The following is a 25,460-nucleotide window of genomic DNA, read 5'->3' as shown; positions in this document are numbered from 1 at the left end:
AGGTAGCCGAATATTGTCTTCAATTTGATCAGCAAAACTGTTAAAGAGCATAGTTTTCACTGATCTCTATAATACTGGATAGTGTATTCATAGAACATTTTTTGGGCAAATTGAAGGAAGTGTTATACATGTACCGCCCAACCTTATAACATTAGGTCTATTTGGGTACTGTCTAAAACAGAAATATTTCTACTTTTGTCAAAAATAATGTACAAAACTACACCATTCTAGAGTACCCAAACAGGATTTGGGCTAAAAATGTTGAAAAAGGTAGAAATATTTCTGTTTTAGGCAGTACCCAAACAGACCTATTATAACAACTGATATTATAACAACTTGTCATTTCATTTGACATAAATAACCAACTTCACTTTATTTGTGAATTAATTTTTGGTTTTTGTGAAATAGTCTTTTTTTTAGGAGAAAAATCTAATTGCAAAATTTATTAACACTCCATTAAATTTAATGTAGCCATGAAAAAGGAAAATTTTAAAATTTGTATGCAATTTGACAGTCTTCAAATATTGAATTGAGACTTTAAAAATAATGGAGAGTGAATAAATTGGGCCTAAAGTACACAGTGTAAAATTTTAGTGCAAGAAAGTGAGATATTTTGCTGTTTTCTTTAAAACCCTATTCTACAAAGACGAATTTTAGTTTTTGTTTTTGTAATCATTTATTGATTAAGTTTTCCAATGTCAGCTATTACATGAAACCTCAAGAGGCTTGACTCTTTTTTCTAATTTTCTTTGGGCTTAGCGAGAAAAATTGGCAGCACTGCATACTAAATGTTCCGAAATTAGCTGACACAAAAAAATATAAAGTTGTCATATTTTTCGCTTTTGGGGTTTCTTGTGTGTTTTTGAAGAAAAAAAGTTTAACTAACTATTAAATAAATATTTAAAATAATAATTGTCATTCCAAACATCAATTTTGATGTTTTTAAACAAATTCTAAACAATTTACGAACAAGTTAATTTGGTAGCACAGATTTAAATCTGTTGAAAAAGTTAAGCCCAGAGAATTCTCCGGGCTAAACAACTAAGCCCAAGGGGCTAAAGTGTTGTTGCATTTAACATGTAAATTGCTTAGCCCCGACTGCGTTTTTTTTTGTCCAGTTAAGACCGGTGGTAATAAAAAACACACCTAATGTTGAAAAAAGGAAAAGTGGAAAAAGAAACGTCAAAAAAGAGTCTCAGAATTCCCACCCACGACTCTCTGGTCGGATAATTTTTTGTTTCATCTTTTTTCTCTTTTGCACTCATTACGTTTGAAAAGAGGCGCGCCTCTTGAGGCTTCATGTAATAGCTGACAATGGATCTCACAGGTTTACAACAAAAACAAAAAACCATCATTGGAAAAATCATCGAAGCTGACAAAAAATAATCTATATTTTCCCTTGTTTACTGAACGTGTCCATTGGAAAAATATTTTTTTTATTTTTCTTAAAACTGGAACGAGAGCAAAATCGTTCAATGTAAATCCAAACTAAATTTGCTAAAATCCTATTTATTTTTTGTTACTTCCTTGCAAACACAATTCACTGCTAAAATAGTTTAACAGGTTGTAACCGATTTAAAGTTGGAAATAATTTAGAATAACAATTAAATCGTAAACTAAATTATGGCTGACATTCAATATATATTACATCCACTACCAGGAACTGATGAACAGTTTATAGAAAGGTAAATATATGTTGACTCCCGACTATGTATCCAATGGGTTATGAAAATTTCCACTTGCAACAATTAACAAAAAAAAAAAAAAAAAAACGATTATAGGAAGAGAAAAACACAAAATAAATCAAATAGCTACTTGATTCACTTTAAATAAAGAATAGTTTTTTGTTTATTTCTAACATAAGGTGACTAAAATTTCATGAACGTGCTCCACAAATATGTGGGCATTTTTATATACACAACATGTATACTTCCTACATACCTACATCATGTTAAAAAGCAATTTGCAAAAAAAAAATACTCTGAAAAAGAATTTGCATTTTTCCATTTTTGCATGTTTTGTTCTTAAAATGAATGGTTCTAAATTCCTTCGTAAGAACAGGTGTCTCCAATTTGCAAGACATTTTTTACCAATCACATGTAAACATGATAGGAGTGCCAAAAATTAAAAATTTGCTGTTTTTTTTTGACATGCGATGAGTTTTATTAAGAATAAAACATTAATTAATTTTTGATGATAAAAATAGTTATTTTGAATAGGTAGGACTTTGTTCATGTTGGCATAGTTCTTGACTTACAAAAGATCAGACATTGCGTACGTGTATATAGATTTGTAACCAATGTTTATATATTTCATTTAAAAAGACACTTCCATTTTGAAAAACTAATCATTCGGCTGACGAATACCGACTTCCAGCTAAAAATGCGGTTATTATATTTTTTTCCAGGTTAAACATATTAAGCCTTTAATATGAAAGAATTAATTTAGCGATTGGCTAAATATAAAAGTTCGTCCTAAGTGTCAAGACCTTAGCGAATTTGATTATCTTTTAATTAGCAATTGCTATAATGATCATTAACTTATAAACTCAATAGGCACGTTTAAACACCTATCGGATGGGCAATGATACTAATAATTGGAATAACTTTTTGAATTAAAAGCTATTCAGATAGCTTGCCCATTGCCCAAGCAGCTAGAAAAAAAAAGTTAATATTGAGAGGAGGAAATTGTTTCTTTTGAGCAAATTACATTTTTTTTATTGTTGGATAGTACTTGTATATTCGATTTTACTTTATTTTTTGCAAATGTATTTAATTTTCAAGCTGAATAATCGTGCGAAAAGCAATCAAAATAAAAAAAGGCATAATGTCTTATCAGATGATCACTCGGATAATTTTTTGACAGAAAATGGTTCGTTTCTTTGCTAATTTTTAACATTAGCTGTGTTTTATTTTCCTCGTGATCCGGATCAGATCATTAATTTATTTGCGAAACAATAACAAAACAAAATCCTGCTTTTGTTGTAAAGCTAATAAAAACAATTATCTGATCTGGATCACGAGGAAAATAAAACAGCCATTGTTAACAACAGCAAAAAGCTATCCGATAGCTTTATGTTAGCTGTTTAAATTGAAAGTACCCAATGTAACAAGCTAGCCCTTGGGCAATTCCATGGAATGTTGTTGGCATATTTTTTTATATGTTTTTCGGTCTTATTTATTATTCACTAAGCATTGTAATGCATTAACACTTAGGGCCGTTTGCTGAATCGAAACTTAAATAATTTATGTTGAACATAAACTCTTACGGCCATATTATTCACTAGTTTAAAAAATACATCTGGATTTAAAATTGTCAAATGTCAAAAATAAATCCAAATCCAAAATAGTTATCCCGATTTTAACTATGAAAATAGTTAAAAAAATAGTTAAAAATGACTATTTTTTTCTTTGTGTGATAGTGAATATTATGGATTTTGATTTATTTTTGACATTTCAATTTCTTTACATCCAGATGTATTTTTTAAACTAGTGATGGCCATTATTCTCTAATTTTTCCTCTGCGTAAAATGTCACATAAGGATTTATGTTGAACATAAATGCTTAAGTTTGGATTCAGCAAACGGCTCTTAGTATATTAGGGTAGAGTGATTTCGTTGGATTTATTATTTTACTCTTATGAGTTAGAAATTCGAACGTCACACCCTTTACATTTTATTCGAAGATATTCTCAGACAGCACGTCAAGTAAAATACATTTAATATTAAAAACAACTAAACAAATTAATATACTAGTTGTAACTGTTTTAAAATGCTTAATTTGATGAATAGTTAAGTAAATAATAAGATCGAAAACATACAAAAACATGGCAAAACCCCTCCGTGGAATTACCCATATGCCAATTTTTTATTGAACGCGCTATTTACAAATGACTTAAAATTTACTTTTTTTCTAAGAACTTTATGGAGAATATTTCTGGGTCAAAGAGGCCTTACCTTGCTTATACAATGACTAAGTTATAGAATATACATATGTATGTACATACATAAATAAAAATACATTGATAAATTTAATATAACAGCTGGTTCTCAGGGTGTTCAATCCCGGATGTCAAGTTGTGGGATTGGTTGGGTTGGGGTTAGGACACATTTAGAACACACTTTTTAAACATGGTTCAATGTTAGTTTTGAGCTTGTTATCAATTTTCCAAACATGAATTCCACAGAAAATGTCGTTTGGAGCTTATAAGAGAAAAGTTGCAAAATATCTTATAACAGTACAAAATTAGCTGCTGAAAAAGCTTAATGGTAATTTAAGATTGATAACAAGCTCAAAACTAAAATTGCACCATGTTTAAAAAGTGTGTTATAAATAAGGAAGGCGCTTATTGTAAAAAAAGGGAAATATACAAAATTTCCAAAAAACGTGTGTTCCCCTTGTGCATATTATTTTTTTATCCCAATGTGTACATTTTTAATTTTTTCAATTAATCCATATTTACGTAATAAGATAAGTTAATAAGACCAAAAAAATGTAAGCTACTTCGATAAAAACCTCAAAAATTGAGCAAAATACTCCCGAAACGGTTCATTTTACAGAATAATGTAACGGGCATATGTTGTAGATAATCACAACCAACAATTTTATTATAACCTCTGATGACCTTCGATCAATAGGTCGCGAGATATTTGCGAAAAACTTTTCGTGACATTTTGACCCTTATAACTTTTAAAGCCGGCACGATATCAATGCCGATTTTTCACATCTTCATTAAAACACCATAATAAAGCTGTACCAAAATTCAGTAGGAATTTTTCCGCAGGTAAAACCTAAAATTACTGGACTATAATGTCCTTAAAAGTTTTGAAATTAAGCTGGGTTTATTATTCGAAAAACTTTTTCTGGTGTAGCATTTCAACCTGACAAACACAAGCTGGAACTAAATAATTGACGAAAAATTTTTAAAAACTAATGCTTTTTCGAAAAATTAGAAAAAATTTTATTTTTCAAGCACTGGCGGTCGAACACGATTACAATCATACTTTAACGTTTTGACTATTTCTGTCTCTATTAATAAGTAGAAAAAGAAAGGACACATAGCTACCATACGTTAACGAACGTAAGTATGTCTTAATTCGACCCCAGTTTTCGTGTTTTCCGTATACAAAGTATTTAAAATTTTGAATACAAAAATCAGAGAATATTAAAATACGGGACAATCACGGGACAAATAACAAAATACGGGACACTTACACGTCTCGGGTTTCTTAAATAAAAATCCGGGGCAAGCTATAGAAATACGGGACAGTCCTGGGTAAACCGGGGGATGGTCACCGTAATAGCTATCATTGAAAAATGTACATCATTGGAAAGCCCTGTCAGTGAAATTTACAACTGCATGTAGGCATTTAGGGTTAGATTTGATCATTGAAATAAAACTGACAGATGAGAACAGAAAGATATTAGAACATCTTCAGTGAAACGATTTGTGTTCCAAATATTGAAACGAAAATCAGCTGTTCATGAAATCAATTTCAATCAGTGAAATGATAAAATTGTATTTTAAGAAATGTTTTAATCAAAATCAGTTATTTTTTTAAGTAAAAATATTTTATATCTCATGTTATAATATTATAATATAATATAATATAAAAATATTTTATATCTCATATCTTCATGCTGATGCCCCTTATAAGCATTTTTGTTTGCTTCACTAGCTTAAAATTGCAAATGAAAAACTTCAATGATGCATTTCAATGATAGCTACAACTTGCCCCTAATCATTTTGTTGCGTCCTAACTGTGGTCACTGTGGCGTATGTGTAACTTTTTTTATATTGAAAAATCTTATTGGTTAATACAAATTGTTAAATATGGTAAATAATTTTTGTATTTATTAATTACACTTTTTAAGAACATTTTTCATTTAAAAATACCAACAAATAATTTTGTTCACCTTTTTAAATTCCTGTGTATAATAGTATAATCTTAAAATATTATGATAACATGTATTTTCGTTTTTACATTTTACGTTGAAATTTGCATTTGTTAATATGCGATCCCTTTATACAAAATTGATAAAAAATTTGCACAATCCAAAATCTAAAAAACTGCGATTTTATCTTCTTCCGCTTTAGTTATAATAAATGATTTAACGTATTTTTTTTTCTTTCTTTAGGTTGCGTGAAGCTTCTGATAAAATAAATAAGGTCGGTTATTCAAACCCTGAAGTTTTTGGTGGTTTAAAAGCACAAGTCAAAGAAATCGTAATTGGACCGTCTCACATAGGAGTATTACTGGAAGATGGCAGAGCTTTTCGTGTTGCTTTTTATATTAATTCAGAACAACTTGACCTAAGCAATACCGATGCAAGCAAAAGGTAAGTTTCTTTTAGTGCATAAATATTGCATTATTTTAATTCTTAGGAATTATTATTCAATAAACAATAAAGCAAGAACATTTATTTATAAAATTATCATAAAAATGTTGGTCTTATTTAATAATACAAAACAAAAAACAACAACAATAAAAATAAATAAGCATAGAATATTGTTATTGATTTTTCTTTCTTCAATGAAGTAGGTAATTATATAATTCTTCTATTACAGTTCTCCCAGTAGTTCGAACACATGTTCTATTGGAAATCAAAAAAGCACGGTTAACATTTCTTCACGTCAAATTTCGAGGTCCAAATCGAAACTCTTAAGATCAAGTAGTCGCTCAACCCCAAATGGACAAGGAACAAGAAGTTCTGGTGTTATTATTGGCGGAAGCTCAAGTCGTCCACTAGTAACGGTTCCTGCTCCTTTTGTGCCAGAGGAGTTGATTTCACAAGCAGAAGTCGTCCTGCAAGGGAAAAGTAGAAGTCTTATCATTCGTGAATTACAGGTAATTTTTTGGAATTTTTAATTTGGGTACTTTAAAAAAGTTGGGAACGGGCATATTTTTCTGGAAAACACCAGGCACTCTGGTAGTTGAGTTGGAAATACATAAATGTGTAAAACCTCTTTGAACTAAATCTGTTAAAAATGCGCTCAAACGAAAACTTGTGGCAAGAAAGAGTGCAAGTTTTTGCAGAAAAAAACTTATTATTTTTTAAAAGCTATGACCGACTTCTTTATTGTAACACAAAAAATATTCTGTAATACTAAAAATAACAACTACTACACCCCGTCAAAAGTTTGGAACCAAATGAAAAATGAACAATTTTTTCGATATACAGCTGTGTTCAAAATAATAGTAGTGCCTGCATCAAAATAACATTTTTTATAATTACGGTGCTTCTACGGTTAAAAATTTAGTTTCTTTGATGTCAAAGTTTGTAACGGTCAATTACTAATAAATGTATCATAGTTTTAAAATGAAAAAGAAGGTTCCAAATAATTTTTCATTGACTTTTGGTTGTTCTTTCTAATTTGACCTGTTCAAAATAATAGTAGTTAAAGTTATTTTTGAAGAATTTAAAAGCGGTTTATAACATAGAATATTTATTTTTGGTTTAAAAGTAAGTACTCATATAATAGGAACAATTTTTCAACAAAAAACGATTTGTTTCGGTTTTAATCTATTTAAAGTTCGAAGTGCAAAACACTGCAGTTCGGATAGCGGAAACTTTTACGAAAGCTGCTTGAAGAAGGGAAAACCTACTTGGAAATTCAAGGTTTTATGAGGATGCTCCCCTGCAATGGAAGCCAATGCAATAAACTCAACGAAAAACCCCAAACGCGCGGTAGAAAAAGAAAAAAGACCGTCGTAGATGACAGGCGTACTGTCCAGATGAGCAAAGCTGAGCCTTCAGCATCGTCGTTTCGAATCCAGAAGGCTTTAAGCCTGGATTGCAGTGCAGTGAACATTCGGAGGCGACTGTTAGAGACTAATTTGTACGCTTGAAGTCCACGAAAAGTTCTGTGAAACATGTTAAAAAGCGTATCCAGTTTGTAAAAGATTACATAAACTGGCCAGCGAAGTAATAGCGTAACATATTGTTTACTGATGCGAGCAAATTTGTCCTCTTTGGTGGTACTGGATCTCCAGAATACGTCCGACGTCCACCCAATACGGAATATGTTCCAAAGTAAACGACGGAAAAAGTTAAACATGGAGGGTCGAAAATTTTAGTATTTTAACATATTTCTTTGTTAACAGCGGTACTTTATGTGAACTTCAAGCGTACAAATTAGTCTCTAACAGTCGCCTCCGAATGTTCACTGCACTGCAATCCAGGCTTAAAGCCTTCTGGATTCGAAACGACGATGCAGAAGGCTCAACTTTGCTCATCTGGACAATACGCCTGTCATCTACGACGGTCTTTTTTCTTTTTCTACCGCACGTTTCGGGTTTTTCGTTGAGTTTATTGCATTGGCTACCATTGTAGGGGAGCATCCTTATATAACCTTGAATTTCCAAGTAGGTTTTCCCTTCTTCAAGCAGCTTTCGTAAAAGTTTCCGTTATCCGAACTGCAGTGTTTTGCTCTTCGAACTTTAAATAGATTAAAACCGAAACAAATCGTTTTTTGTTGAAAAATTGTTCATATTATATGAGTACTTACTTTTAAACCAAAAATAAATATTCTATATTATAAACCGCTTTTAAATTCTTCAAAAATAACTTTAACTACTATTATTTTGAACAGGTCAAATTAGAAAGAACAACCAAAAGTCAATGAAAAATTATTTGGAACCTTCTTTTTCATTTTGAAACTATGATACATTTATCAGTAATTGACCGTTACAAACTTTGACATCAAAGAAACTAAATTTTTAACCGTAGAAGCACCGTAATTATAAAAAATGTTTTTTTGATGCAGCCACCACTATTATTTTGAACACAACTGTACATTTTGATAATTTTGCTAACATTGCCCGGGGCAACTTTTTTCCCTATTTTTTCACATAAAATTGAAAAAAAGTTGGGGGATTCTAATATTCTTGAATTCATTAGGAAAAAAGAACTTTTGTACGAAATAATTACAGGATATTAGTAAACTTTTGAGCTGATTTTTCGAAAATAAAATTCATTTTTATACAAATACAAAATACTTAAAAATATCAATAAAAAAAACTTAAAAATATAAAATGCGATTTAAAAACAATCTGTTTTACAATAAAAATTATTAAATTAATGTTAAGCTAGCAAATGCAAATCTTTTCGCAGAAAACATGCATCAATATTCCATAGATTCCACAACGATTAAAATCAGTTTATTTCAGTGTTAACATTATTTTACTTTTTAGCTCCTAACTCAAGGCTACTAGAAAAATTAAAAACATCAGAAACACCGAAAGTAAATCATTGTTAAGTTCCATATAAATATTTTGTTAGAAACGTAGAACAAACTAAGTAAAACATAAGATCTATGTTCAACCCAGCTAGGATTCAAATTTATGATCCGTATGAGCAAATGGGCCTTAAAGATTTTAAATTATTTTCTGATTCAAAAAATTGAGGAAGCAATATAGCTGATCTCACAATTTTGATAATTAGAATAAAAACAGAAAACAAATTACCAGGTGGCTTCTTGATGTAAACTCCGGGAAAAAAGTATTAAACAAGAAAAAAAAAAAAAAAACTTTCTATGAAGAATATGACGGTATTCTCAATTTTTTCAATACTCCGTCGATTTTATTACTTGTAACAAAAGTTTTTCCATTAGCTTCATGTAATTCTGAACTTTTGACGACGAGTGTACAATGACACTGAAAAGAATAATGAAATTTGAAATATATGTAGTTTCTTTTTTCCTTTTTTTTATGTATGTTTATGTATGTTTTTCTTAGCGAACGAATCTCGATGTAAACTTAGCAGTAAACAACTTACTTTCACGTGATGACGAAGAAGCGGATGATGCTGAACAAGCCGGTGATAATTATGCTCCAGATGATTTGATTTCATTGCTCGATAACGGTTTTCAAACTGACAGCAGTAATGTAATTGTTGATCCTGCTGATGGTCTATTTTCAGAAGAGATTTTCAGCAACTATTCCAGCATAAGAAAGTAAGTCATATACAAGCAATGTTAAGTTTTCCAAGTTATCCTACAAAAATTATACTTTTCATACATTCTCTTATACTCCTTAAACAAGTTTGTTGTTTAACCGTATACGTAGTGAAAGAAATCAAGTCAATTCTGGAAATGTGGACAGCTCTAGCAATTCTTTAAGAAGCGGCACTGTGTCAACTTCCGGGAGCACATTGTCTTGCGGAAATAATATTTCCGGGACAATTCCAACAGTAAATGCAGATTCATTTAGCAGATGGAGAGATAGACAATGTTACGGACAGCGCCGGTGGTTTGCGAGAGACGATACAACTTGGGAAAAAGATATAGGTAATCTTTGTTATATGTATTTATATGTATATGATAGGGTGAACCAAATAATCGTTTATATTTTTCTTTTAGTTCTGATACGAAAAATTAAATTTTAAACATATTAATGGCGTTTTCGATTGGCAGTCCGGAAGCGTCCGGAATCATTCTGAAAAAATTTTATTCATACAAAACTGTCAGTTTTGTGCGAATAAAACGCTTTCAGAATGATTCCGGACTGCCAATCGAAATTACTATAAGTAAAAATTAAAAGATTTCTTATTTTCATATGAAAATTCTTCTCAACTTCAGGGTGAAAGCAAATGAAAAATATTATTTTAAATTTCAATTTATACAAAAGTCAATTTGTACAATTTTTATTATTTTTTTTGAAATTAAAGTAATTAAAAAAAAAATATAAAATAATTATGAATTTTGGTTTAAACTAGTTTTAATAAAAAGAATAAATGCGTTCAAAATTTTGTCTCACTGTTTAGACGAAAACAAAATATTTTAAGAGAGTGTAGTTATACGTGGTTAATTCATAAAGTTGACTAAGATTTCTTTTAATTACAGATGGAAAACGAACAACATCTTTCGTAGGAAATAATTCCCCACTATGGATATCCGAAGAACTTCAACCGTGGCCCGAAAGAGATGGTCCTATTCGTTTTCAAAAAATTGCATCTCTATTTTCCGAATTAATTGGTGTTTCCGAACTAGGAGAATTGCATCAATGGCGTTGGTCTGAAAATGAAACGTATAAATCCGATGTAAATATACCCGACAAATATTAGTACTTTACGAATAGAATAATTGTATTTATTATTTAGATACCAAATGTTTTTCATCCTAAAACATTAGCATTAAATATAAATGAAAAAATTACAAAAATCTCTTCCAACACTATTCGTTGCGCTGTTGCGAGCGAAACAAATCGCATAGCCACATGGATGGACGAGCATTTGGGAAGTCATGGTGTTAAATTTGAACATCCTTTACAAAGTTATCCTGATATTTTCTCAGAGGGCATAAGCTCCTTACACACATCAACTTTATTTACTGTTGCTCGTACCACGGGTCACAATTTATTTTGGTGGGGTGTATTACCGTTTGAGCAAAGACGCCATTTATGGGATCGATTCAGATCAAAGACAAAAAAGCCAGTTAAAATAGTGAATGAAGAAATTACAGTTGGCGCACAAGTAGTGATGAAAAAATGCCCAATTTATCAGACAGGTTCCATTGGATTTACATCTACAAACGGAATACCTAAAGTTGGTCAACTAATGAATTCTGTTTGGGATTTTTCTGATGTTTGCAGATTTAAATTATTAACTCCAACGGTTTGTTTCCAAGAGAAAATGACTAGTTCTCAATTTGAGAAAGATGTTGGAAATGCAAATCAATCGTCAAGTAGTAAGTCATTGAATACGCCAACTAATAAGGAATCAACAGATCGTCTGGATATGCCTCCTCCACCTTCACCAGCATCAAGTACTTGCAGCGATAACGGCAGTGCAACAACACATAAAAGAACTAAACGAGTTGCTCCAAAAGATGATACAGAAGTTAAAAAGGATGAGGAGTTCTGGCTTTTAAAGGATGTAGTTTTTGTTGAAGATAGGAATGGACCAGTCGGTAAAATTCTTAAAGTAGACGGTGATTATGTTGCTGTCAGATTTGGATTAGTTGGTCAAAATGCCGAATCTCAAGAAGACGACTGGCAACATTGTCGATTATTAAAAAAAGATGATGTTCAAGTGATCAAGTCTTTAGTTAATCCTAGAGGACCAGATTGTTATCAAAAAACTCCAAAACGACTAAATATTATAGCGGCCCAAGATGCAAATGTTTGTCAGTTGTTGGCTTTAGCTGTTGACACAAAGGGTGTTCACACTGTCTCTAAAATATCTAATAAAATGTACTACAATGTTTTTAATTTACATAACAGCAAACAAGAACATAGCAGTATCTTTCCTACAGATTGCAATGTGTTTTTAGGATCGTCAGCAAGTAATATTGCATTGTATATAAGTGATGATTCGAATGAGAATTGCACTGTTATATTAAGAGATGGCAACCGAACACTTTATCCATTTTTAAAAGATTGTAATGGTGATTTGAGAGATCCACAATGGTTAAGCCTTCCTCCAATACGTACTGTCGCTATGTCGATTATATCATTACCAATACTTGGAATTAATCTTAAATCCAAAGTTTGTATGATTATAATGTTTTTGGAAAAACAATATTTAATGCCGTCGATATTAAGGTGCGACCTTAAAAGTGTTGTTATGCTTCTAAACCAGTTAGAAGGTGAATTACATACATCACTAACATCCGTACTAAAAGAAAAATGCGACGGAGGTCGCAATATAGCACATGCATGTGTTGCATTATGCTCTCCAATATCTAACAAAGTTGCAGACGACTCCACAAATTTAACTTTGAAAAAATCAGCATCATGCAGATCTCCAGATTTAGAAAGCTCTAGTTCAAACACTAGAGAAGGATGCACAATAAGCTTACGTGAAATGATGAACCGCTTGGTTAATACCGATGTAGATAGCCGGAATCCAATTATTCCCACTTCAGGACCAGACGAAACATACTTTCCTTTATCATTTTGGCAATCTGAGTACGAAGCTAATTCTATAGAAGAAGATTTTTCAAATTCAAATCCTAAATCAAATGGAAAAAAATTAAACGTGCCAGTCTACATAGCCGATCCAGTTCAGAGAAGAGAACAATCTACTTTAATTTTACAACAAATTTGCGTTAATCCTATACTTAGACCACATTTACATTTCCTTTTAAGCTCCAAAGACGCAGAAGGATTGACTCCTTTAATGTTGTCTGTGACAAATAGAGCATATGACGCTGGATTGATATTGTTTGATGCAATTTTGTCTCTCTCAGAAGAAAATCCCTCAATTAAAGAATCGATGGTGTTCCCTGTCGGTTCGTCTGTTGAGAAATCACCACTTCATGTTTTATGCTATAATGATACTTGTTCATTTACATGGACTGGTGCGGATCATATTAATCAAAATATCTTTGAATGCAAGACATGCGGCTTAACAGGTTCTCTGTGTTGTTGTACTGAATGCGCTCGAGTTTGTCATAAAGGCCATGATTGCAAATTAAAACGAACATCGCCTACAGCTTATTGTGATTGTTGGGAAAAATGTAAATGCAAGGCATTAATTGCTGGAAACCAAAACAAAAGATTTTCTTTACTTTGCAAGCTAATATCGCATACGGACCTGGTTACAAAATTCAATGCAAGAGGTGAATCGATACTTTTGTTTCTTATTCAAACAGTTGGACGTCAATCTATTGAGCAAAAACAATATAGAGTATGCAACAGATCACGAAGTTCTACGGGAAACAGTAGGAAAACTCAATCATCAGATATTGATCCTGAAATGCCAGAGCATGATTTAGAGCCTCCTAGATTTGCTAAGAAAGCTCTCGAACGTTTACTTGAAGATTGGCAAGCTGTTAAGTCTATGATTATGACAGGCGCCGAAGATATGAGCCAGAATGAAAAATCTAAAAACCATGAAAATGTTGAAAGTAGTTCTATGAAATATTTAAAATCTCAAAGTGGTTCTACATTGCTCGATAAATTTACACATAATTTATTTGTTAAATGTAGTCCAGAACATTTGGATGTTCTCATATCTACTCTTGTTCGCGAAATTCAAGACACAACTAATCCAGCAGCAAACACTGCTGCAAAATTTATTGCTCGACGCTTCGTAAGATCTGTCGCAAGAGTTTTTATAATTTTCAATTTGGAAAAATCTCCGACCGCTGATAGAAGAAAGAACAATGCTTCACAAAGCAAACATATTCAAAACTGCATTAAAGTATTTCAAGCCCTTCATATTATTGCAATTGAAGAACTCTGTGAGGTGGCTGATGCATTAATTGCTCCAGTGCGGCTGGGAGTCGTAAGACCTACGGCACCTTTTGCAATGTCGACGTCAAACTTAGATGTAAGTTTTGATAAAAAAGTTTTTTTGTTTCAAATACGTCACGAGTTTTAAATATTATTTTTCTATTAGAATTCGGAAGATATATTTAGTGTGGAACCTCTAGCGCCCACCACACCCACAGCTATGTCAACAAGATCTTTATCAGTAGATGCTACTGGGGTTTCTAACGCCAATATAGACCTTGGTCTCAACTATGGTGTTTTACAAGTTGAAGATAACAACGATATAGAAGGTAAGAATGATTTATCATATACATATTTTAAGTATATAACTATTCTTTTTTTTGGGTTTTTATGACCAGTTATGTGGGTGCATTTAATTAAAATAGCTAATGCATATTTTACCCTATGTTCCGTTTAGCTTTTTTTATTGTTTCTTCTTTTTCAATAAAACAACTGCTTTAAAAGTCGTTTGAGACTACGCCTAGTCTTACGGCGTGTCTGCCTATGATACAGTGTTCTGTTAGGAAACCTATTACGAAGCTAATGCAATATGCATATGCAATCTGCTCAGAGACAATAGATTTTTTGAAACGTTTTGGACCCAGTCTAGGAGAACTCCTTGGTCGATTGGCATGTCTTAATGATTGTCGCGGCGTTTCACAGTGGGGCACCTTGTATGAGTGGATAAAACTCAATAATTAGGGTGTTTAAGAAAGTTTTTTTTGCGTTTGAAAAAAAAACGATTTTTAGTGCACAGAAAGTTTGTAAAGTGCGTTTTTTGCTATAGTAATATAATAATAAATTCATGTCAAATTAATTAAATTGGTTGAATTCCAAGCGTAAATGTAAAATATACCATTTTTCTGAGCCCCCTAATTCGACAATACCTACCCCAATTTTGCAATATATTTCATAAACCATGTTTAACAAACTTTCTCTGCAGTGAAAATCAATTTTTTTTAATTATTAAAAAAAAAATTTAACCACCCTAATGGAAATTTTTAAATTTTTTTTCTTCGATAATTAGGTCAAAACAATATCCACGTTGATTTTTTTGGAGTTCTTCATGCAACTTTAGAAGATAACATTTTTTAGAGCCACCCTAATACGAAAAAAATCAATATAAACTCATTATCTCATAAAACACGATTTAGAAATTTTCTGCGTCATTTAAATTTTAAATTTTTCGAAAAATGAAAAAAGAAACATTTTTGCACCACCCTAATTAATTAATATGTTTGCTTTTCAATTTTTTTTTACAATATTTACATTTACATATTAACAAAAAAAAATCGAATCAAGAGTCAAATAAATTTCTTCGTGAGTTCTGCAGAAATAAAATTTTGGCTGCGCAATCTGCCCGATGTTGACGTTTATGAACAGCAGAACTGCAGTTGGACTAAGTTAGTCCGATCGCAGATCTGACTTTATGAACACAACTAACGCATGCCTAAGTTAGGCAGACGTTTATGAAAACACCCTATTTGTTGGTACAGTGAATTGAGAATAAAATGAGTATTATCTCATATAATCCCACGGGCTACGTCCAAGCTAGGTGATAAATAAAAGAATGCTGCCTGAAGTAGGACTCGAACCCACATCTCCAGGTAACCAGTCAAGCACTACATCCACTGCACCATTGCCACCCGCTACTTGAACTTTTTCAATGAATAGTAGACAATAAGACGATAAACCAAGCTAAGCAATTTCCGCCTACTGCCCCACCCACCAAAGTAGTAGTTTTTTAGGGAGAAAAACGAAAACTAGCCTTTTCGTAATAAATTTAACGAAGGACACGAGTATAATTATAAATACTGCAGAAAATGTTTCTTATGCAATTCGATAAGACTTCAAATTTTATCTTGAGATACTTCTAAGTGAATTGTGTTGCGACAAAAAACTGTTAAATATTACTTTGAAAAGAAAACACTTGCAATTTTTATATTAACGAAATATAATAACGAAATTCGATGGTGTTGCACAACCCCATTGATATACAGAATGTTTTTCAAACCTTAAGAAAGGTTTATTTGAAAAAAAAAAACAACTTAGGAAACAATATGAAAACACATATGTACATAATTATTTAAACTTATAAAATTCAAATAAAATATATAATAAAATGAAATAAAATTAAATTCAAGCTTATGAAATACGAATAAACAAATTAAAATATATAATCTTAAATTAATTTAAAACAAACTGATAATGAATTAAAATAAATAAAAGCTTTCATTCTTGTAAAAACGGAATATGAAAAAGAAATGAAAACAAAGTACAAAATATTCTCGAAGTTTTAAGCCCAAATCTATGATATTACGTTGCTCGAATTAATGTTCAAAATTTCTTAATAAAATACATAATAAGATAGTCTAAACATTCTTAACTTTATATTTGGGTTTAAGTACAAGGCTGATAGAATAGACTTCTGATAACTTTAATATATGGTAGACTTGACAAAAAAATATTCCAGTTAAAATAACGACAATGAAAAATAACGCAGTTTTTTATTTTGTTTTAAATGCATCTGATTCCAATTTCAAATGGTTCTGGAAGACGAATCCGAGACCTGATAAAAGAGAGGGAATTATATTAAAAAGTAAACTAAATTCTGCTTAGAGAACAAAGTTTCAGTAATTTCATTAGAGTTTCTTGCGACTCAAGAAAGAATTTAAGTCTTTAAGAAGAAAATATAAAGAAACATGATATTTTAAAGAAACATGAATCCCAATCTGATATCAGTTATTCATGAACCCCACAAAATTTTGAATAAATTGCACAAAACCCTAAAAACCGCCCATTTTGTAAAACTGACGTAAGATTCGAATGCTTCAAAATATACATATAAAGAGATGTGCTTATTAAAAAATTCTTCTTTCCAGTTTTTATTAAAATCAGCATTTTTAGAAAATACATACGTTTATCACACATTATTAGCTTCGAATTGATCTAAAAATCAAATTAGGACGTGTTAGGATGAAATTTTTTTGGAACACGTTGATGAGATTCAACACTATCTTATAATATGTGTCCATCTTAAAATTCCGGGAAATTTTAAGTTTTCTTAAAATTAAAAATAAAAGAAATTTTTTTCTGCTAAACTTGCATCTCATATTGTTAATCTGTTTATTTTGATTATATTTACAAAAAAAAAGGAAATGTTTTAAAAGTTGAAATTTAGCTGATTCTATACTCATATTTACATCAGTTTTCACTATTTTTCAAATTTCCATGTCCAGAATTTTTTTTCATACCCTGATTCTACAACATGATAACTATAAAAAATGCTTCTACTTATAAAAAAAATCTAACTTTCATACCAATGAGTATTCCAACTCTACAAAAATAAAAATTCCGCTTTTTCTGTTTTGCAGCAAGTGTAGAACCATCGGCTAATGTTGATTTGCCTTCAAGCGGACCAAGAAGCAATTCTCAGGTTCAAATCAGTTCTGAGGGTATACGAAATGATGATGTAGCTGATGATGAAAGTGAAAATGAGTTTAATTTTAATGATGCTGAAACTGAATCAGATTCCGATGATAATCAGAGTAGCCAAGATGCGCAAAGAATTGTACAAACTGGAGCTATTAATGGATCTGAAACAGGTAATCTTTGTTATAATAAAATAAAAACTAGTACCAATAAAATTTATTTTTAATAAAAAATTCTTTTATTATAGAAGATGAATCAGGTGATTCATCTCCTCAAGAAGAAGATGGTTCTGATGATGGTGAAACAGACGAAAACTCAGAGGAAGGTTATACATTTATTGACAGTCAACTAGAAAGAAGATCTTCCGGTAACAATTCAAGAGGCGGCACATCTGCATCATCTATGCATTGGGCAATTCGTAATAGAGACCAAGCCGGTCGATCTTCAGTGCGTTTGCCTACGGGTTCAGGATTGGTATTTATAGATCCTCTTGCTTTACGACGCACAACAATACCCACTTCATCTGCTCCAACAAATTTACAAGAGCCGCATTCTATGGCTACAACAGCAAGCAGCTTAGCAAGGGCATTTGGAATAATAATGCGTCAGATTTCGGATTTATTCAACTCAATTACACAAATTCTTAACCAAGATATCGAAAATCGCATTAAAGTAACATACGCTGAATCAATTGAAGTTCAGGTAAAATAAAAAAAATTTATTGTACTTTACTTACTTACATACGATATTAAATTTTTGGTTTTAGTCACTCTTGGAAACTCGTCTTAAGCAAACATGGAATTGGGTATTTTCTGTAATGGATGGTACTGAAGCTCAACTCAAATTTGGAGCTTATCTAACGAACACAACAGATCAAGCTCATCCCGTGCAACCCATGAATTCCAATTCGCAAAGCACAAATCAAGGAAACATTGGTATAAACATTTTAGGTTAGTTGATTTATGTCAACTTGAGACTAGCTGTGAATATTGTTACTTATTATCTGTAAATACTTATAGGGTCCACATCATCGAGACGTGAGTTTTTCACTTATTGTCTATCGCTCATGCGGGCTCACACTTCAGAACACAGAGACTCTTTGCCAGTTTTAGACATAACAGCATTACGCCATATAGCATATGTACTGGATGGTATAATATTCTATATGAGAAATGAATACTCGGACAAACTTGACACAAATACTGAAAATCAAAGCTGGGAAACTAGCACTAATGAGGATGCAGAAACTTATTCAAGCCTGTTGATACCCGACAATTCCATTCTTGACGATGAAATACTGGGTGAAAATACTTCTGATAAGAAGAACCACTTTTTCAAAAGATCAGATTCTACATTGAGTCTTGGATGCTGTGCGCCAGATCCATTTTCGCTACCACTAGAAATTGCCCTTCCTTTGGCCGACAAACCACATTTGTTGCAAACGAATTCAAAAAGAGAAGATTTGTTTTCTAATTTTCCATTGCCAATTTTAACCAGCACCAAATCTACAAGTACTAGTGGAATATCAGTTTTGGAAGTACCGCCTTTACGTTTGGGTCTTTCTTCGCACAATAAACAAGAGTCATTAGATGAAGAAACATACAAATGCAAGAAAAGATCTGCTTCTCCATGTACATCCCCTACTATAGAAGAATCTGGTGCATTTAAAATAGAAAATTGTGCTAACTTGTATGTCCAGTTAAAAAAGAAGAGCTATCTTGAACAACAAGAAGGAGATGGCAGCAAAAAGATAAGTGGTAAGTTCTTTTCAATTAGAAAAATAAATACATTGATTTATCAAAACACTTTACTTAGAATCCTCAATGAGTTCACCTTTAAAACAAACTATTTTGCAAAGTGATGAAGAAAGTTCAAAAACTACCGACGAACTTTCAGGCAGAAATGCTATGGACACATCAATTCGACCTGAGGTTATTGTTCAAACAAGAACTGTCTTTTCAGGAACTCAAACTTCCAATGTATATGCAAAGCAGGCAGCGAGAAGTGTTATTGTTCGTGCAGGACAGTCCGTAAGACTGGAGTTCTTATTTAAAAATTTTTTTTTTTAACTTCTTTTGTACATTTAGAATGCATCAAGTTCTAAAGATTATCAAAAGGACACAACAAATCCAAGTTCTCTGGGTAGCCGCCATAAAAAAAATACCACACAAAAAGTCCAATCATTGAAGCAAAGTTCTCTTAAGCCTCCAACGTGGAACGTTCTGCTTGGAAGATGGAAACATTCCTTGGATTTATTTGGACGTGTCTTCATGGATGACGTGGGACTAGAATATGGTTCAATTCTTCCTGAAATAAGAGGTTTTCCTGTTAAAGAAACAAGATTTAGGCGACAAATGGAAAAACTCCGAAATGGACAGCAGCGAGATCTTGTGTTATCTAAATTAGAACGCAGTAGAGATAGTCTTATCACTCATACTTTTAAAGAGCTTAACACTCAATTTGGAACACAAAACCGTCGCGTTTATCCGCCATTAACATTTAATAGAGTTAAAGTTACTTTTAAAGAAGAACCCGGGGAAGGATCAGGGGTCGCTCGCAGCTTTTATACATCAATGGCCGAGGCTTTATTAGTTAATGAAAAACTTCCAAATTTGGAAGTTGCTCAGATCGGATCTTCTAATAAATATGGTTTACCTTTTTCAAGTATATTAAGAAATCGTAGCGTAATAGGTAGAGATGCTGCATTACAACGCAAAGGAAGTGGAAATAAAATTTTGTGGAGAACCAACAAGGAAAAGAAAGCATTAAACTATTCGGCAAGGCCGTTTACTAGTACCGTTCAGGGTAAGTGTAAATTAATGATTTTTTTAAAGGAGATATGGTTAGTCTTCCATAACTCATAAAAGGAGTTTAGAAACGATCTTGTGACATCATATAGTTACAAATCGTATCGTAACGTAAAAGAACGACTGTAGTTAACTATTGTTTTAGCGTGATAACTTATATATTTTTCGTTTTATCTTTATAGATTCCACCAGTACGTCAACCACAAATAATGATCATCTCTCGGTTCATCTTCAACAACTCGGAGACCGCTTGTATCCAAAAGTAAGTAATAATCAACATATTTGTGCCCTAATAGTAATCTCGAAGTAAAATTAGAAATGATTGTAGATTTTAAATATTTTTTAAAGTTTTTCTGTCACCAAGTGTGGCCTTTTGGGACGCTTTACAGAATTTATTTCCTCTTTGTTTCTATTATTTCTATCCTAAGTCTAACTTAATTACAAATTTCATTAGAGTACCCCATAAAGTTTTTTTTTTTTCATTAAAAAAAAACTTTTTTAACCATAATATTCTTTTAGACACTTTAGTTTTTTGTCTTAAATTTAATATAATAGCTGAATTTCAATAGGGAAATATTGTTATTAATTACATACTTAGTTTTTGCAACTCTTCAGATTCTTAGTTCTCATAGCAATCTAAACTTTTTCACCAAATTCATGTCAGTTAAAAAAAAAAACACTATTTAACCTGAAATATTCTCAAGAACCTTATGGATTTGTTGTCCCTGCTTCATCCATAAAAAATTTCATTGGCAAATCATATTTTTCACTTGAGGGTTTCGGTTATGTTTTACCTGTTGTATTAAAAAAAACCAACCACCTTGAAAACATTTTTTTCACTCCCACGAAAAAATACCCTTCCGCCCAATTTTTGTATAGTCTCTTTCAATCCTTCATTCTTATTGTAAAAAAAAATTGCCAAGTTGCATAACAAATAAATATATAACAAATAAATATTTATAACAATTATATTATAAGAAGTAAATACTTCAAATACCTGGTATATTTTTTGTTTCCTTTTTTTAGATTGCAGCAATTACAAGTACCCACGCATCTAAAATAACAGGAATGCTGTTGGAAACGCCACCAGCTCAATTGTTGGTAATTCTTTCATCTGAAGATACACTAAGACAAAAAGTAAACGAAGCTCTGGATGTTATACTACACAAACAGAAACCAGAAACAGGTTTGTTAAAAAAATTAAAATAAAGCCTAGTTACAGCTCAAAAATTACACTGTTACAGTCAAACAAAAAAAGTCCTGACCTGGGAATGCAACAATGTTAACAATATGCTAAAAGCTAAAACCCAAACTCCGTTTCACTCGATCACGTCAGGTTTTAAAGATAACCACAAAAAGTGATCATAGATACCCTTAAACGAAATTTTTTTTTGATGTTTTCTCTAAAACCTGACGTGATGGCGTGAAATGATCTTCGGATTCAGTTTCAGGGATCTAAAAAACATATAATTTACATAGTCGCACTCCCAGGACAGAACTTCTTTTTTGTGTGCTGACATTTTTTGAGGTTATCTCGAAAACCTCTGACGTGATGGAAAACATTTAACCAAATTTCGTTTTAAAAAGCATTTTTCCTCGTATTGTCATGTTTCATTGTAATTTCGAGTTCGATTTCCTTAAATTATCTAAATAAATGTATGGTTTTAAAATTGATTTTTTTAGGAGAATTAAAAAAGAACGTACCTGTTGTATTGCTGGACCAAATTGAAGACAACGATCCACTATTTTATTCTCCTGGCAAACGTGGATTTTACAGTCCAAGACAAGGATATGCATCATTTGAAAGAATAAATGCTTTTCGTAATGTTGGAAGGTGAAATCATTTTCTGCTTTATTTTCGATTCCTATTTCGTTTGTCACACTTTTTCTCTTTCAAGGCTAATTGGACTATGTTTGCTGCAAAATGAATTATTCCCACTGTATTTGCAACGACACGTCCTAAAATATATACTGGGCAAACAAATCCGGTTTCATGATTTAGCATTTTTCGATCCCATAGTTTATGAATCTTTCCGCCAGCTTATATATGGATCTCACACAGATGGACCTGATGTGTTGAATAAATTAGATTTATATTTCTTGTAAGTTTAAATCACCACAATGCATTTAAATATTTTAAACCGAATAATGTTTTTATAATATAATAAATTTTTGTTTAGAATCGATCTGATTAAAGAAGAAGGTGGTGGCAACGTTGAACTTGTTCCAAATGGAAAAGCCACCCAAGTCACTACTGCAAATATATACAGCTATGTTCGTCTATACGCTGAATATAGAATGATAAAGTCTCAAGAAAAGGCTCTTGAAGTATAAATTCTAAAACTTATTTTCTGAAACAATTTTTTCATTGAATTCTAATATATTTAATTACAGGCTTTAAAATCCGGTGTGTTTGATGTTATACCAGAATGTGCATTAGATTCTTTGACATCTGAAGATTTAAGGCTGCTTTTGAACGGTGTTGGAGATATTAACATCAACACTCTTATTTCATATACAACATTTAATGATGAGTCCAGTGAAAACTCTGAAAAACTTTTAAGATTCAAAAAATGGTTTTGGTGTATTGTTGAAAAAATGAACACAAATGAGCGACAAGATCTTGTAATTTTATAAAGCCCTTAACTATTGTTTAGTTTTACTAAGTTTTTCACTTTTTTTTAGCTTTACTTTTGGACCGGTTCCCCTGCTTTGCCAGCATCAGAAGAAGGTTTTCAACCGTTACCCTCTATCACAATAAGACCAGTAGATGATTACCATTTACCAACAGCTAATACTTGCATATCTCGGCTATATATCCCGTTATATTCAAATAAGACGATATTGCGTGCAAAACTTCTGATGGCGATAAAATCAAAAAATTTTGGATTTGTTTAAAGTAAATAAATATAACATTCTAAGCTCTCGATAGTAATACATATTTGGAAATTTGAAAAAACAAAAGCTTGATGACTAATTAAATTAATTTAAACAGGTATGTATGTTATGTATACCTGGAAAAATTAAGTTCTTTTAAAGATAGAAAGATTTTTTGCCTTGCGATTAAGTCAAGCCGCACATTACAGAAATATTTAGTTCGATGGTCAAGGCGTTCCTCAAAAAAGTTCTAATTTGATATTTTGATTGCCAACGATTCAAAAAGATTAATTTGTTAATTTTTTTCAAGGTGAATAAAAAATAAGTAAAAGAGAGCTACATTATTCGACAAATAGATGACTATACTACTTAAATTAACCCTGTATTTCAGTCGACTCTTTTATATGTCCTTTAGAATTAATTATAAATTAATAAAATTACTTTTGGATGTATTTTAATTAAACGTTAAACCACTTCTTTTCAATTTGTCTTCGTTAAATAAAAAAGAAAAATGGCAAACGGTGCGAAAATTTTAGAAAAGTTCTTGAAGTACTCACAGAAGGAAATAAAACACGAACAGAAACAGACAAATAAAGATATATTTTGCGTTCATGGAAAAGAATTCGATGATGCATCGAAAGTTCGAATGCTGTCAGGGGCGTACAAGGGCAGTGCTCCAGAGCCAAATGCGAGGACAAATGCCAGGGGCCCACTGGAAGTTATATGTGGGGAAGAAAGACACGAGCAAACAGCTGGATTATTTACTTAGGTTCCTAACTTTCACTTAAGATATCAATCGCAAGGAAAACCAGAAATAATAATGAACGGACAGAAAACTAGTTATTTTTAATGCAAAATGCAAATTAACATTCGGCCTCATCACGAATTCCATTCGTATCTGAAGTTTTCTACGTTTCCTGAAAAAAACAATCACAAAATCCAACCGTAGTGACGATTTTTATGAATTTTTCATTACGAACGGATTCCGTGATTGTTTTTTCGGGAATCGTATCAAATTTCCAATTGTGAGAAAACTTCAAGCTAAGCCTGCTAAAATCACTGTTGCCAATCGTTATTTCTTCGGGCTTTGTTGCATTTAAACAGTAAGTGCCAGTTGTACAAACGTGGATCAGCCTTGGTTCAGGAATTTAACTTGCCGATTTCGGAGGATTAGCTGCGGGTCAACCTCGGTTCAAGCATGGATGTGGATGTGGCTATTTTTACATATATGGACCTTGAACCAGTGCTAAACTTTAGCTTTACTACCGATTTCAAGAGATACAAGTTGCTGATCCATGGATTAAATATTTGTACAACTGGCCCTAAAGCCCTCTCTCAGAGAACCAAGGAAACCCTGCACAAGACCTAAATTATCCCTGTCCTGCTGTTTGGGGCGGACGCATGGATATTGACAAGAGCGGATGAAAATCTTCTGGGTTACTTTGAGAGAATTAAAGGAAAAATAAATTACGGGCGAGCCGAGTTCGGGAAGTGGGTGGGTTGAGTTTTTAATGGTAAAAAATGGTATATCTCGATTTCCGGCAAAACTACAAATCCTATAGATCTACAACTTTTGCATCAACAATTTTTTCACATAACCTCAAAATTTATGTGAAAAATTCAAAAAACCGAGTTTTTGGTTTTTTATTTTTATCTTTTTCAAAAACAAAAATTTTTCTACGAAATTTGGTGAAAACTTACATTATTATGTCCCTAATACACGGTAATTTATTTGATTTAAAATATTAATTTGTTTACCTTATTTTGACTTAGTACTAAAAAAACACCCTAATTTTCAATTTCAATTTCAGTCGGCGGGCATTTCGTTCGTTAAAATGTCTATTTTCTGATGGTGTAAAAAAAAATTTACATTAGTATACTATAGAACATGTTCTCGTAAAATTCAAAAGATGAAAAAAGCTTGAATTCGAAAAAATTTTCTTATCATTGTTTACAATTTTGGCCTATTTATTCAAATATACACTTTAATTACTCAAAAAACGTAGGATTTATCAATGTTACATGAAATCTATACAACTGGATATATTTGTATGTAGGAAAAAAAATTTACTCCATTTGAAGTACATGGTATAAGAAAACAAGGTATGATCATTAGTGTCGCCATTTTA

General features: G+C 31.8%; 1 protein-coding gene across 1 annotated transcript; it reads left to right on the top strand.

Moving 5' to 3' along the window:
• Positions 1 to 1,458: 1,458 nt before the first annotated feature.
• Positions 1,459 to 23,391, top strand: LOC129913407 (E3 ubiquitin-protein ligase hyd). Its single transcript, XM_055992046.1, has 21 exons — positions 1,459 to 1,685; positions 6,138 to 6,338; positions 6,568 to 6,847; positions 9,737 to 9,954; positions 10,043 to 10,287; positions 10,843 to 11,039; positions 11,100 to 14,273; positions 14,343 to 14,505; positions 17,590 to 17,820; positions 17,895 to 18,349; positions 18,414 to 18,597; positions 18,667 to 19,404; positions 19,463 to 19,677; positions 19,735 to 20,452; positions 20,637 to 20,716; positions 21,481 to 21,640; positions 22,138 to 22,288; positions 22,353 to 22,556; positions 22,635 to 22,782; positions 22,849 to 23,079; positions 23,140 to 23,391. Exons 1-21 carry the CDS (start codon positions 1,624 to 1,626, stop codon positions 23,350 to 23,352), a joined length of 8,268 nt encoding a protein of 2,755 aa, XP_055848021.1. The 5' UTR covers positions 1,459 to 1,623; the 3' UTR covers positions 23,353 to 23,391.
• Positions 23,392 to 25,460: the final 2,069 nt, after the last annotated feature.

Source organism: Episyrphus balteatus, chromosome 3 (genome assembly GCF_945859705.1).
Source record: "Episyrphus balteatus chromosome 3, idEpiBalt1.1, whole genome shotgun sequence".
Taxonomy (NCBI): domain Eukaryota; kingdom Metazoa; phylum Arthropoda; class Insecta; order Diptera; family Syrphidae; genus Episyrphus; species Episyrphus balteatus.
This window is presented reverse-complemented; position numbering and strand designations above follow the sequence as displayed.